General features: G+C 46.1%; 1 protein-coding gene across 2 annotated transcripts in view; it reads left to right on the top strand.

Moving 5' to 3' along the window:
* LOC130267638 (aldo-keto reductase family 1 member C1-like) overlaps positions 1 to 15,911 on the top strand; it is a 73,686-nt gene extending 57,775 nt beyond the window's left edge. For both annotated transcript variants that reach the window (XM_056517689.1, XM_056517690.1), the window contains exons 7-9: positions 5,017 to 5,182; positions 8,434 to 8,516; positions 15,682 to 15,911. In XM_056517689.1, coding sequence (XP_056373664.1) covers positions 5,017 to 5,182; positions 8,434 to 8,516; positions 15,682 to 15,724 — 292 coding nt within the window. In that variant the 3' untranslated portion in view covers positions 15,725 to 15,911. The remainder of the gene's footprint in view (positions 1 to 5,016; positions 5,183 to 8,433; positions 8,517 to 15,681) is intronic.
* The last annotated feature ends 370 nt before the right edge of the window (positions 15,912 to 16,281 follow it).

Below are 16,281 nucleotides of genomic sequence, written 5' to 3'. Positions count from 1 at the left end.
ATGGACGGGCGGGTGGAAGGTCCTGGTGAAGTTACGGCAGATAAACAACATAACCCAACATCTGCCCAATTCTTTCTTCATTGGCCGGGAGAAAGGGGTTTGCTTCTATGCAGGTCAGCCCAGAAAATGCTTCAAGTGTGGGAAGACCGGTCATATCGCGAGTGTGTGCACCCTGGTGAAGTGTAATTTATGTGGGGAGATCGGCCATGTCAGCGCCACCTGCCAGAATATCCGCTGCAACCTCTGTGGTAAGACCGGTCACTCCCATAGGGACTGTCCTGACGCCTGGCATAACATCTGTAAGGACTTCCCTGATGAGGACCTGCTGGAGGGGGCAGAGGACCTGGAGGAGGAGACGTTGGTGTCAGGGTCAGCAGTGACACAACCTGAGCCTCAGCATAACATGGGTGACACTAGAGGTGACGATATGGGTGACAATATAGGTGACACTAGGGGTGACAATATGGGTGACAATATTGGTGACACAGTGCCCGACCAGTCCCAGCCAGGAGCCACTGAGGGGAACAGGGAGGTCACTGAGCAGGTTGTGGCCATGTCTTCTTCTGCCCCAGCATCAATAAATCCGCAGAAGAGACGGAAGAAAGACAAAACCAGCCGTAAGCCTGAGGAGGGATGGACCACTGTCCAAAAACCTTCCAAAAAGAAAGTAGACCCCGGGTCAGGTGTCATGACCATCACAAATAGGTACAGTGTCCTATCAGAGTCAGACGTTGAGGAAGAGATGGAGAGGGAGCTAAAGAGAGTGATAGATGAATTTAATGAAGACCAAGAGGGTGATCCCCCCACAAAAAAGAGACCCCCACGAGCAAAACGTCTGTCCGAATCGGACATGGAAACAGGTGGTCAGCAGGAGGGCTCAGACTCAGATCTGTGATGATGGGGGTGACATCTCTGCACTTTCTTCTTTCCGTTGTTATGATGGCTGACTTTACCCTTAAAGTGTTCTCCAGTAATGTGAACAGTGTCAGAGTGAGGAGGACCAGACACGCGGTTTATGACCATCTAAAGTCTATTGATGCTGACATCTTCTTCTTACAGGAGACACGTTTAAATACTCAAGGACTGTTACGTGAAGCAGAGCGTGAATGGCGGTCTGGTCCATCCTTTTGGTCACTGGCTGTGGAACCAAGTGCCGGGGTCTCTATCCTGTTTACCACCAATGATGTAACTGTACATAGGCTGACAGAGGTATTGATGGGAAGGTGCCTAATGCTAGAAGTTACTATTCGGGGTAGAAGGCTCCGACTCATTAATATCTATGGTTCACAGACAGTGACTGAAAGGGTTAACCTTTATAATGAAGTGAAGCCATATCTCTTCACGTCTGTCCCTGTCATCTTGGCCGGAGATTTTAATGCCTCCAGAACAACTAGTGACAGATCCTCTAATAGACCTCTAACCCGAGACTCCAAGGTCTTAAACAACATCATTCTACAGGCCGGGTTGTCAGATGTGTTTGTGCAGGGTGGTCGGAAACCAAAATTTACCTATTTCTGTGGTGGAAGAAGTAGTCGTATAGATTTAGCTTTGGTTAGTCCCACAGAGACCATTGGTGAGAAGGATGAGAAGATCGTCCCTTATTCTGACCATCTGGCCTTATATTTTTGTCTGGGTGTCACACAGGGTCCTGAGACAGGTAGAGGGTTGTGGAGACTGAATTCCAGTCTATTAGAGGATCCTTCTGTGCAGAGACAGGTTCACTCTCTTATACAGAGTCAGCTAGAGAGGGTGGACTTCTATGATGATATGGCTGCCTGGTGGGAGGATGTCAAGGATGAGATCAGAACCCTCTTAAAGAGACTGTCAGTTATAAAGGGGAGGAGTAAGTATGGCCAGTATCTCAAGCTGCGCAAAGAATTGGAGTCACTGTATTCGGCGGGTGGGGACCAACAAAGGATAGACCGGCTGAAATCTGAGATAAGGCAGTATCAGTACAGCAGGTATACCTCCCTGGTTCTTGAACGGGATTATGGGTCCTTAGGGTCTCCTGATCCCTTTGAGAATTGCCGGGAGCGGGTGGCAAATAAATCTGTCACCGGTCTCACTGACTCCCAGGGTGTTTTGCAGGAATCTCGGGAGGGTATCCTGGGGGTGGTGAGATCGTACTATGCTGACTTGTTTCAGAGGAAGGTTTTGGATAGAGACAAGATGACCCAATTCTTGGAGACAACTCCGCTCCCTGATACTAATGATTTGGACTTTTCTCCTTTGACAGCAGAATTGACGGTGGCAGAGGTCAAAGAGGCCATTGATAAGTTACATCTGAAGAAGGCACCAGGTCCAGATGGGATAACAGCAGAATTCTATAAGACATTCAGAGACCTCTTGGCTCCAATCCTCGTGGATGTTTATACAAATTGTCTAGAAAGTCACCTGATGCCTCCATCCATGAGAGTGTCCTCGCTGATTCTGCTGTCTAAAGGTAAAGAGCCGAGTGACATCAAGAACTGGAGGCCAATTGCCCTCTTGAATGTCGACAGGAAGATTCTGGCAAAAATCCTGTTTTCTAGGTTAGTTTGTCTGTCCCCGGCACTGTTGGCAGGCTGTCAGTATGGCACAGTAAAAGGGCGGAACATCTCTGGGGCAGTGATCTCCATAAGGGAGATGTTCGAGAGATGTAAAGCTCTGAGGTGTGGGAGATATGTTGTGAGTCTTGACCAGGCTAAAGCCTTTGACAGAGTAGATCACGAGTATCTATGGGCCACTTTGTCAAAGTACGGTATTCCGGGACAATTCATCGATTGGCTGAAGACTTTGTATTGTGAGGCCGAGAGCTTTCCTCTGATCAATGGTTGGCAGGGTGACACGTTCAGGGTTGAGGCGGGGGTGAGACAAGGTTGCCCACTGAGTCCGCTGCTGTATGTATTTGCCTTAGACCCGTTTCTGAGGTCACTGCAGGAGTGTGGTTTTCAGGGGGTGCCGGTCCCCCACTGCCTACCCCTGAGTGTTGTTGCCTACGCGGATGATGTGACCGTAGTGATATCTGAGCCTCGTGAGGTGGAGATGTTGTCTGCGGCCATCAAAAGTTACTCGGAGGCCTCAGGGTCTCTGGTCAACCTTGAGAAGAGTCAAGCTCTCTGGGTATCAGATACTGATCCAGATTTTGATCTGACCCAATTTGTGAGAGCCTCCTCCTATATTAAAATCCTAGGGGTCAAATTCGGGAGGGACGATAACGCCAAACTAAATTGGGAAGAGAAGTTGGAAATCGGAAATGCAAAGGTTCAGCGATGGAAGAACTGGAGGCTGACCTATAGAGAAAGGGTTAAAATGTTGAAGACTTACCTGGTCCCCGTCTTCTTGTATGTCTCTGTTGTTTTTCCTTTGCCAGAATCTTTCTCTGCTCGGCTCTTTAGCCTGTTCTTCCAAATGTTCTGGGGGAACAGGTTGAACCTGATAAATAGAGGGGTCACCTACCTACAGAGGAGAGAGGGTGGGTTGGATATGCTGAATCCAAGGGTGTTCTTTGACTCCATGTTTCTAAAAGTTAATTTTGGTTGCCTGGACTCAAACAACAGCTCCCTGTGGGCGAATAGTATCAGGGACTGGATATTGCCTTTTGCAGAGTCTTGGGTGCGGGGCGGCAGTCTCAAGAGGGGGAGATGGACGCGTGACTACCTCCCCCCGTACCTGGAATACGGGCTCAGATGTCTGAAGAGATGGCGCAATGAGAAGTCCTATATAGAGAGTAAGCCAAGGAAGGATCTATACGTAAGGGTTTGTAGGGCTTTCTTCTGTTCTCCACTTGCCTTGAGGGACTGTGTGACCAGCACTTTACAAGAAAGTCTAAAGTTCCTCAATGGGAAACGACTCCCCGCAAAATTCTTTGACATAGCTTGGCTGTCGCTCCATGGGAGGCTCTTTGTCAGGGGTAATCTAAAGTATCTAAGCGTTTCTGATAGGAACTGTCCTCTGGGTTGTCAGCAGGAGGAGACCATGGAGCATTTCATATCTGACTGCAGGGCCGGGAGGAGGATATGGGAAGAAGTGTCCGGTAAGCTAAACATCCCATTACTGCAGAACCTGGCGTATCCTGACATCATCTATGCTGTACCATCCAGTAACAGGACTGTAGACAGGGGGACAATGTACATAATTATAACAATCATTAAATATTACCATTGGCACATGAGAACTAGAGTGTCCATACACAATGAGCCATTCCATCACATCACAGCAGTAAGCCAGATAATGTCTGAGCTCCAGTGGGTAAAGTCATTAGAGATACGGAGGAACCAAAATAATGGGAAATTATGGAGGAATGTCTCTTTGGTTTAACACGGATGATTTATTAAATTTTTTTGTGTTTTTCCTTTTCCTTCAAATGTGGACTTTCTAAGTTTAATATTACTCTGTACATACTCTAGTTGAGTAGTCATTGTGTGTACAATGCTTGTTATCTTTGTTTTGCATTGTAAGAATTTATGTTAATTGTAATTTTGTTTGTTTTCACAATAAAAATTGCCTCCTATATACAAGAATATAACTACTATAATACTGCTCCTATATACAAGAATATAACTACTATAATTCTGCTCCTATATACAAGAATATAACTACTATAATACTGCTCCTATATACAAGAATATAACTACTATAATACTGCTCCTATATATACAAGAATATAACTACTATAATACTGCTCCTATATACAAGAATATAACTACTATAATACTGCTCCTATATACAAGAATATAACTACTATAATACTGCCCCTATATACAAGAATATAACTACTATAATACTGCTCCTATATACAAGAATATAACTACTATAATACTGCTCCTATATACAAGAATATAACTACTATAATACTACTCCTATATACAAGAATATAACTACTATAATACTGCTCCTATATACAAGAATATAACTACTATAATACTGCTCCTATATATACAAGAATATAACTACTATAATACTGCTCCTATATATAAGAATATAATCACTTTAATACTGATATAAATACTGAACATTTTTGCTTGCTGTCTGCAGGATTGACCAGAATTCCCCTAAAGTGCTTGAAGACCCCGTATTAAATACAATCTCTAAGAAGGTGAACCGCTCCCCGGCCCAGGTGGCCATGCGATATCTGTTACAGAGGGGAGTTGTCCCCCTTGCAAAAAGTTTCACCCCTGAAAGGATCAAACAGAACTTCCAGGTAAAAAAAATAAAAAAAATACACTTTGTAGATTATATGGTGTCCATTTTAGGACATCGTCAGCCATATCTCCGTCTTCCGTCAGGCAAAACAGCGTCCCACCTCTTTCTTCGGAACAATCTCCGTCAGGCGTCAGCCACAACTCCCTCCTCCCTCCTTTGTCATCCTAAAGTCTCTCGTCCAAAACTCTGTCATTCCTCAGACGAAAAACCTTCCTGCCGTGTAGCAGAGCCGAGTCAGTGTTGGCTTTCTGCTATACGGGTTCTGCTGTACATGCTATTCAATGTCGGGTTGCGTCTGAGGGAGAATCTTCTGAGGCATGACGGCGTTTTGGATGAGGGACTTTCGGATGAGGGAGTTGCGGCTGACGACTGACGGCGATTGGTCAGAGGGAGGAGTCTCAAATAAACGGGGATTTCAATAAGAAGACCTTATTATGGGCCACTAGGGGGGCATCACATTTCTAAACAGATGGTGGTTATTAATGGCAATTATTCTAATTGGGTGACTGTTACTAGTGGGGACCACAGGGGTCAGTCTTGGGTCCTATTCTATTTAATATATTCATTAATGACCTTGTTGAGGGATTTTATAGTAAAGTAGCAATCTTTGCAGATGATACTAACTCTGTTAAGTGGTTAACAATAAGATAGAGGACAGTGCACTGTGTATAACAGATAACACAATAGAGGACAGTGCACAGTGTAAAGTAGATAACACAATAGAGGACAGTTTACAGTGTATGGTAGATAACACAATAGAGGACAGTAAACTCTGTATAGTAGATGACACTATAGAGGATAGGACAGTGTGTATAGTAGATAACACTATAGAGGACAGGGCACTGTGTATAGTAGATAACACAATAGAGGGCAGTGCACTGTGTAGAGTAGATGACACTATAGAGGATAGGACAGTGTGTATAGTAGCTAACACTATAGAGGACAGGGCACTTTATATAGCAAATAACACTATAGAGGATAGTGCACTGTGTATAGCTGATAACACTATAGAGGTTAGTGCACTGTGTATAGCAGATAACACTATAGAGGATAGTACACTGTGTATAGCAGATAACACTATAGAGGACAGTGCACAGTGTATAGTAGATGACACAATAGAGGACAGTGCACTGTGTATTGTAGATAACACAATAGAAGACAGTGCACTATGTATAGTAGATGACACAATAGAGGGCAGTACACTGTGCATAGTAGATAACACAATAGAGGACAGTGCACAGTGTATAGTAGATAACACAATAGAGTACAGTGCACAGTTATACATGGATCTAGATAGACTGGAGGTTTGTGCTGGGAAGTGGCAGATGAGGTAACACTGATAAATGTAAGGTTATGTACATGGGGAGCAACAATCCACGGACGTATATTTATGTCCGTGGCCGGCTCCCTCGTGGTGACCACGCGTCATATCAGGTCGGTCCTGGCATGTAACTGAAGCCGGGACCTGGGGCTAATAGCGCGCGCCAGCGATCGTGGTGCTGCACGCTATTAACCCTTTAGACGCAGCGTTCAAAGTTGAAAGGCGCTTCTAAAATCAAAGTAAAACCTTCCCGGCTGCTCAGTGAGGCTGATCGGGACCACTGCAGTGAAAGTGCGGTGTCCCGATCAGCTAGGACGCGAGCGGAGGGTCTCTCGCCTTCCTCCGGCGCGTCCAATCGACGATTCAGCAATCGACCGCCGATAACACTGATCAATGCAAAGCTATGGCCTTGCAGTGAACAGTGCATGCAATGTGTATGCAGTGTATGCAATGTTATAGCCCACTATGGAGGCTATAACATTGCAAAAAAAAGTGTACATTTTTTTTTATAAATGTGATTTAACCCTTTCCCTAATAAAAGTCCAAATCACCCCCCTTTTCCCATTTAAAGAAAAACATGTAAATAAAAATAAATATAAACATATGTGGTATCGCTGCGTGCGGAAATGTCCGAACTATAAAAAAAAAAAAAAAATTGCGTATTCTTGGTCACTTTTTATATCATGAAAAAATGAATAAAAAGGGATCAAAAAGTCAGATCAATACAAAAATGGTACTGATAAAAACTTCAGATCACGGTGCAAAAAATGAGCCCTCATACCGCCCCATACACGGAAAAATAAAGAAGTTATAGGGGTCAGAAGATGACAATTTTAAACGTATAAATTTTCCTGCATGTAGTTATGATTTTTTCCAGAAGTACGACAAAATCAAACCTATATAAGTAGGGTATCATTTTAATCGTATGGATCTACAGAATAAAAAGAAGGTGTCATTTTTACCAAAAAATGTACTGCGTAGAAACGGAAGCCCCCAAAATTTACAAAATGTTGTTTTTTCTTCAATTTCGTCGCACAATGATTTTTTTCCCGTTTCACCGTAGATTTTTGGGTTAAAAGACTGATGCCACTGCAAAGTAGAATTGGTGGTGCAAAAAATAAGCCATCATATGGTTTTTAGGTGCAAAATTGAAAGCGTTATGGTTTTTAAAAAGTTAAGAGGAAAAAACAAAAATGCAAAAACTGAAAAACCTGTGGTCCTTAAGGGGTTACATTTCAGGGTAGCACTTTTTTCACCCCAATATGGCACAATATGAGGTTTATGGAGTTTTTGACAATTCCGGCTGTGACCTGGTGGATTAGGTATGGGATTAAATATATATCACAAATAGTGGAGGAAGGAAATCTCCTTAGTTTTGAGGCTTTGCAGAATTTGTATGGAATAAATAAAAGGCACTTGTTTAGGTAAAATCAAACCTTACACGCGTTTAATTGCACTGAGAATAAGGAAGGGTTCAAGATAACTATTTAATTGATATGATTCACAATGGGGTAGAGGGGAGAAAAATGACGGTAAATATCCATAGATCTATTACTAGGGAAGTCTCAGCAACACATAATAGGAAGCTTAGGAATCAATGGTCAGAAGAAGTTGGGGATATTAGTGAGACCCAATGGCGAGATACTCTAAAGAATGTTAGGAACATCTCAGTGAATGGTAATTACCAGCTAATTCAGATGAAAATTATATATAGGATTTATAGTTCTCCTTAACAATTAAAATCGTTTGGGTATAAGGAATGTGACCAGTGCCCTCGGTGTATGTATTAGGGCGAACCTTTTATGATTCATGTTGTTAGACTATTTTTGGGTATATTTTGCATATGAAAATAAAAAATTTAAGGAAAAAAAAAAAATAAGAGAGAAATTTTTGGAGGAATTTAACCGCTTGTGACTTTTCTTCTACAGATTTTTGACTTTCAATTAAAAGAGGACGACATGAAAACTCTTGATGGAGTCGATAGAAACATGCGTTACTCGAATTTTGATTTGTGAGGACAATCAACTTTTCATGATTTTAGTTAAAAAAAAGATTTATCTTAGGGTGCACGCACACCAAGTTTTCAGGCTACGACTGGGGGAGGGGAAAAGCGTGCGCTCATGTACCCCCCGGACCGGCGCGGAAATCCATTGACTTTAATGAGACGACCGGAGTCACCGTTTGACTCCAGTCAAACAGTGACTCCGGTCGGCTCATTAAAGTCAATGGATTTCAGCGCCGGTCCGGCTGGGGTACGGGAGTGCACGATTTTCCCCTCCCTCAGCCAGATCCAGCAGCTGTAGCCTGAAAACGTGGTGTGCATGCAAGAAAAAGTAAGTGCACCCATTAGAATTACATAGATTTTTCCTCTAATTACTAATAAAATGTGATTTGGTTGTTATCCCAAATACTGGCATACAAAGCATTTTGAAACTAATAACTGTTACGCCGAGCGCTCCGGGTCCCCGCTCCTCCCCGGAGCGCTCGCTTCACTCCCTCCGCTGCAGCGCTCCGGTCACGTCCTCTGACCCGGGGCGCTGCGATCCTGCTGCCAGCCGGGATGCGATTCGCGATGCGGGTAGCGCCCGCTCGCGATGCGCACCCCGGCTCCCCTACCTGACTCGCTCCCCGTCTGTTCTGTCCCGGCGCGCGCGGCCCTGCTCCCTAGGGCGCGCGCGCGCCGGGTCTCTGCGATTTAAAGGGCCACTGCGCCGCTGATTGGCGCAGTGGTTCCAATTAGGGTTTTCACCTGTGCACTTCCCTATATTACCTCACTTCCCTTGCACTCCCTTGCCGGATCTTGTTGCCTTAGTGCCAGTGAAAGCGTTCCTTGTGTGTTCCTTGCCTGTGTTTCCAGACCTGCTGCCGTTGCCCCTGACTACGATCCTTGCTGCCTGCCCCGACCTTCTGCTACGTCCGACCTTGCTTCTGCCTACTCCCTTGTACCGCGCCTATCTTCAGCAGCCAGAGAGGTGAGCCGTTGCTAGTGGATACGACCTGGTCACTACCGCCGCAGCAAGACCATCCCGCTTTGCGGCGGGCTCTGGTGAAAACCAGTAGTGGCTTAGAACCGGTCCACTAGCACGGTCCACGCCAATCCCTCTCTGGCACAGAGGGTCCACTACCTGCCAGCCGGCATCGTGACAGTAGATCCGGCCATGGATCCCGCTGAAGTTCCTCTGCCAGTTGTCGCTGACCTCACCACGGTGGTCGCCCAGCAGTCACAACAGATAGCGCAACAAGGCCAACAGCTGTCTCAACTGACCGTTATGCTACAACAGTTGCTACCACAGCTTCAGCAGTCATCTCCTCCGCCAGCTCCTGCACCTCCTCCGCAGCGAGTGGCCGCTCCTGGGATACGCTTATCCTTGCCGGATAAATTTGATGGGGACTCTAAGTTTTGCCGTGGCTTTCTTTCCCAATGTTCCCTGCATCTGGAGATGATGTCGGACCTGTTTCCCACTGAAAGGTCTAAGGTGGCTTTCGTAGTCAGTCTTCTGTCCGGAAAAGCCCTGTCATGGGCCACACCGCTCTGGGACCGCAATGACCCCGTCACTGCCTCTGTACACTCCTTCTTCTCGGAAATCCGAAGTGTCTTTGAGGAACCTGCCCGAGCCTCTTCTGCTGAGACTGCCCTGTTGAACCTGGTCCAGGGTAATTCTTCCGTTGGCGAGTATGCCGTACAATTCCGTACACTTGCTTCAGAATTGTCCTGGAATAATGAGGCCCTCTGCGCGACCTTCAAAAAAGGCCTATCCAGCAACATTAAAGATGTTCTGGCCGCACGAGAAATTCCTGCTAATCTACATGAACTTATTCACCTAGCCACTCGCATTGACATGCGTTTTTCTGAAAGGCGTCAGGAACTCCGCCAAGATATGGACTCTGTTCGCACGAGGCGTTTCGTCTCCTCGGCTCCTCTCTCCTCTGGTCCCCTGCAATCTGTTCCTGTGCCTCCCGCCGTGGAGGCTATGCAGGTCGACCGGTCTCGCCTGACACCTCAAGAGAGGACACGACGCCGTATGGAGAACCTCTGCCTGTACTGTGCTAGTACCGAACACTTCCTGAGGGATTGTCCTATCCGTCCTCCCCGCCTGGAAAGACGTACGCTGACTCCGCACAAAGGTGAGACAGTCCTTGATGTCTACTCTGCTTCTCCACGTCTTACTGTGCCTGTGCGGATGTCTGCCTCTGCCTTCTCCTTCTCTACAGTGGCCTTCTTGGACTCTGGATCTGCAGGAAATTTTATTTTGGCCTCTCTCGTCAACAGGTTCAACATCCCAGTGACCAGTCTCGCCAGACCCCTCTACATCAATTGTGTAAATAATGAAAGATTGGACTGTACCATACGTTTCCGCACGGAGCCCCTTCTTATGAGCATCGGATCTCATCATGAGAGGATTGAACTTTTGGTCCTCCCCAATTGCACCTCGGAGATTCTCCTTGGACTTCCCTGGCTTCAACTTCATTCCCCAACCCTGGATTGGTCCACTGGGGAGATCAAGAGTTGGGGGTCCTCTTGTTCCAAGAACTGTCTAAAACCGGTTCCCAGTAACCCTTGCCGTAACTCTGTGGTTCCTCCAGTAACCGGTCTCCCTAAGGCCTATATGGACTTCGCGGATGTTTTCTGCAAAAAACAAGCTGAGACTCTACCTCCTCACAGGCCTTATGATTGCCCTATCGACCTCCTCCCGGGTACTACTCCACCCCGGGGCAGAATTTATCCTCTCTCTGCCCCAGAGACTCTTGCCATGTCCGAATACGTCCAGGAGAATCTAAAAAAGGGCTTTATCCGTAAATCCTCCTCTCCTGCCGGAGCCGGATTTTTCTTTGTGTCCAAAAAAGATGGCTCCCTACGTCCTTGCATTGACTACCGCGGTCTTAATAAAATCACGGTTAAGAACCGCTACCCCTTACCCCTCATCTCTGAACTCTTTGATCGCCTCCAAGGTGCCCACATCTTCACTAAATTGGACTTAAGAGGCGCCTATAACCTCATCCGCATCAGAGAGGGGGACGAGTGGAAAACGGCATTTAACACCAGAGATGGACACTTTGAGTATCTGGTCATGCCCTTTGGACTGTGCAATGCCCCTGCCGTCTTCCAAGACTTTGTCAATGAAATTTTTCGTGATCTGTTATACTCCTGTGTTGTGGTATATCTGGACGATATCCTAATTTTTTCTGCCAATCTAGAAGAACACCGCCAGCATGTCCGTATGGTTCTTCAGAGACTTCGTGACAACCAACTCTATGCCAAAATTGAGAAATGTCTGTTTGAATGCCAATCTCTTCCTTTTCTAGGATATTTGGTCTCTGGCCAGGGACTACAGATGGATCCAGACAAACTCTCTGCCGTCTTAAATTGGCCACGCCCCTCCGGACTCCGTGCTATCCAACGCTTTTTGGGGTTCGCCAATTATTACAGGCAATTTATTCCACATTTTTCTACCATTGTGGCTCCTATCGTGGCTTTAACCAAGAAAAATGCTGATCCCAAGTCCTGGCCTCCTCAAGCAGAAGACTCCTTTAAACGACTCAAGTCTGCCTTTTCTTCGGCTCCCGTGCTCTCCAGACCTGACCCTTCCAAACCCTTCCTATTGGAGGTTGATGCCTCCTCAGTAGGAGCTGGAGCTGTTCTTCTACAAAAAAATCCTTCCGGGCATGCTGTCACTTGTGGTTTTTTCTCTAGGACCTTCTCTCCAGCGGAGAGGAACTACTCCATCGGGGATCGAGAGCTTCTAGCCATTAAATTAGCACTTGAGGAATGGAGGCATCTGCTGGAGGGATCAAGATTTCCTGTTATTATCTACACCGACCACAAGAACCTCTCCTACCTTCAGTCGGCCCAACGGCTGAATCCTCGCCAGGCCCGGTGGTCTCTGTTCTTTGCCCGATTTAATTTTGAGATTCACTTTCGTCCTGCCGATAAGAACATTAGGGCCGATGCTCTCTCTCGTTCCTCGGATGCCTCAGAAGTTGATCTCCCTCCGCAACACATCATTCCACCTGACTGCCTGATCTCCACTTCTCCTGCCTCCATCAGGCAGACTCCTCCAGGAAAGACCTTTGTTTCTCCACGCCAACGCCTCGGAATCCTCAAATGGGGTCACTCCTCCCATCTCGCAGGTCATGCGGGCATCAAGAAATCTGTGCAACTCATCTCCCGCTTCTATTGGTGGCCGACTCTGGAGACGGATGTTGGGGACTTTGTGCGAGCCTGCACTATCTGTGCCCGGGATAAGACTCCTCGCCAGAAGCCCGCTGGTTTTCTTCATCCTCTGCCTGTCCCCGAACAGCCTTGGTCTCTGATTGGTATGGATTTTATTACTGATTTACCCCCTTCCCGTGGCAACACCGTTATTTGGGTGGTCGTTGATCGATTCTCCAAAATGGCACATTTCATCCCTCTTCCTGGTCTTCCTTCTGCGCCTCAGTTGGCTAAACAATTTTTTGTACACATTTTTCGTCTTCACGGGTTGCCTACGCAGATTGTCTCGGATAGAGGGGTCCAATTCGTGTCTAAATTCTGGAGGGCTCTCTGTAAACAACTCAAGATTAAATTAAATTTTTCCTCTGCATATCATCCCCAGTCCAATGGACAAGTAGAAAGAATTAACCAGATCCTGGGTGATTATTTGCGACATTTTGTTTCCTCCCGCCAGGATGACTGGGCAGATCTCCTTCCATGGGCCGAATTTTCGTATAACTTCAGGGTCTCTGAATCTTCCTCCAAATCCCCATTTTTCGTGGTGTACGGCCGTCACCCTCTTCCCCCCCTCCCTACCCCCTTGCCCTCTGGTCTGCCCGCTGTGGATGAAATTTCTCGTGACCTTTCCATTATATGGAGAGAGACCCAAAATTCTCTCTTACAGGCTTCTTCACGCATGAAGAGGTTCGCGGATAAGAAAAGAAGAGCTCCCCCCGTTTTTTCCCCTGGAGACAAGGTATGGCTCTCCGCTAAATATGTCCGCTTCCGTGTCCCTAGCTACAAGTTGGGACCACGCTATCTTGGTCCTTTCAAAATTTTGTGTCAAATTAATCCTGTCTCTTATAAACTTCTTCTTCCTCCTTCTCTTCGTATCCCTAATGCCTTTCACGTCTCTCTTCTCAAACCACTCATCCTCAACCGTTTTTCTCCCAAATCTGTTCCTCCCACTCCTGTTTCCGGCTCCTCGGACGTCTTCTCGGTCAAGGAAATTTTGGCTGCCAAAAAGGTCAGAGGGAAAAATTTTTTTTTAGTAGACTGGGAGGGTTGTGGTCCTGAAGAGAGATCCTGGGAACCTGAGGACAACATCCTTGACAAAAGTCTGCTCCTCAGGTTCTCAGGCTCCAAGAAGAGGGGGAGACCCAAGGGGGGGGGTACTGTTACGCCGAGCGCTCCGGGTCCCCGCTCCTCCCCGGAGCGCTCGCTTCACTCCCTCCGCTGCAGCGCTCCGGTCACGTCCTCTGACCCGGGGCGCTGCGATCCTGCTGCCAGCCGGGATGCGATTCGCGATGCGGGTAGCGCCCGCTCGCGATGCGCACCCCGGCTCCCCTACCTGACTCGCTCCCCGTCTGTTCTGTCCCGGCGCGCGCGGCCCCGCTCCCTAGGGCGCGCGCGCGCCGGGTCTCTGCGATTTAAAGGGCCACTGCGCCGCTGATTGGCGCAGTGGTTCCAATTAGGGTTTTCACCTGTGCACTTCCCTATATTACCTCACTTCCCTTGCACTCCCTTGCCGGATCTTGTTGCCTTAGTGCCAGTGAAAGCGTTCCTTGTGTGTTCCTTGCCTGTGTTTCCAGACCTGCTGCCGTTGCCCCTGACTACGATCCTTGCTGCCTGCCCCGACCTTCTGCTACGTCCGACCTTGCTTCTGCCTACTCCCTTGTACCGCGCCTATCTTCAGCAGCCAGAGAGGTGAGCCGTTGCTAGTGGATACGACCTGGTCACTACCGCCGCAGCAAGACCATCCCGCTTTGCGGCGGGCTCTGGTGAAAACCAGTAGTGGCTTAGAACCGGTCCACTAGCACGGTCCACGCCAATCCCTCTCTGGCACAGAGGGTCCACTACCTGCCAGCCGGCATCGTGACAATAACACACAAACTGTAAAACTTTTCATGCCTTTTATAGACAATGTTGAGTAAACATCCACAGTGCAGGGAGAAAAAGTTAGTGAACTCATGTATTTAACAACCTGTATTTTCCCTTCTGCCATACATTTGCTGTAACTACAAATAAGCTTTGTGCAATGCTGAGGTAAGTTTGGACAATTTCACCCTGCGCCTTGATTACTTATAAAGGTGCATGCGCGCTGTCCGTCCCTGCATCATGGGCATCACCACATATGCGCCTCTATCAGTAAGTAGGGTGCAGGGTTTAGAGATTGGGATTTTAACTGGAAGCTCCCCTCTTTCTGTTCAGGTGTACATAAAGGAGCAGGGACTCCTGTCAAAAGACAGGTGTCCCTTCTCCTGTATTGCACACTTATCAGCAAGGCATACAGTGTATGAATCCAAATTTTGGGAGGAAATTCGGAGCGGAATTTGAGTCTATCAGAATACATTAGCTCATCTCTAGTTACTGTAATTGTTTTCTTTTTTGCTTCCAGACTTTTTGCTCTTTTTATTATGAGAAAGTTCTTCCTAGTTCCGGTGAAACAGTTGTTAAAGTTGCAGACAGTTTCCTAAAACAGAAAAAAAAATGATTCTACCTTTACCTCTGACACATTTCCCGTCTCACCTCCTTAATTGAAACACCTTTTTCCAATTAGCTCTTGAATATGTTATTAACATAAAGGTTCACTTACATTTTCTTATTGCACTATGGAAGTTTACTTGAATGTTTTCAAATCAACTGGTGACAGAAAGTAATACAGATTATAAATGACTTTTATTCAAAAGTCTCAACCCTTCCAGTATGTTTCAGCTGCTGTATGACCTGGAGGAAGTCATGTAGTCCTTCCAGTTAGACAGAAAGCTCTCTGCTGCCACCTCTGTCAATGTTAGTAACTGTCCAGAGCAGTAATAAGTCCCCATAAGAAACCTCTCCTGTTAGTTCTTGACATGGACAGAGGTGGCAACACTGGTTCTCGGACACTACAACTTACTTTTTCTTGCAACCTAATATTTATTTCTTATTTTTCTTGTTAAATAAAATTTTATTTTTATATTCATTTGTGTTAATTTTTGTATTTCAGCTGGAGAGAACACCCTGACTTTCCCTTTCATGATGAATATTAAGAAAATTATGGAGCACATGGTGTGAGAAATTCGGAGCTGGATTGAGATGCTGTGAAATATTTGATCTGCAATAGATCAGCAGCAATACCTCTATGTGTTACATGTAGATTTTGCTGTAGATTCCCCATGTGCTTAATGTACAACATTCCTTTGTATTGCAATAAATATGTAGCAAAGTAGCAACTTATCTTGAGTACGGCAAGTCAGCTGAAGTCCCTGAGTTCTTTATAATTTCCTTTTACATTTCATTTACCTCAGTCTCCTAAGGGCTGAGAACCTGTAATGGCATCAGTGATTGTACCCATAGCGGTCCCTCAAATTTCTTAATATTATGAAGTTTATATCAATCTGCATTGTATAATTTACTTCCATTCACTCTTGTATGTTTCTTTTTTACTGTCTCACCCATACATGTGTCAGGCTTTAGTTTTTCTTAGGGTCTCTTAGCTACTTTATAAATGATCATGCATCACTGAACACATCTTTAGGACACATTCACACACAATAAAAAAAAATTATCTTTTTGCTTTGCAGTCATTTGGAATTATCGCTATCGT

Source organism: Hyla sarda, chromosome 4 (genome assembly GCF_029499605.1).
Source record: "Hyla sarda isolate aHylSar1 chromosome 4, aHylSar1.hap1, whole genome shotgun sequence".
NCBI lineage: Eukaryota > Metazoa > Chordata > Amphibia > Anura > Hylidae > Hyla > Hyla sarda.
The sequence above is the reverse complement of the archived record's forward strand: the minus strand, read 5'-3'. Positions and strand labels throughout refer to the sequence as shown.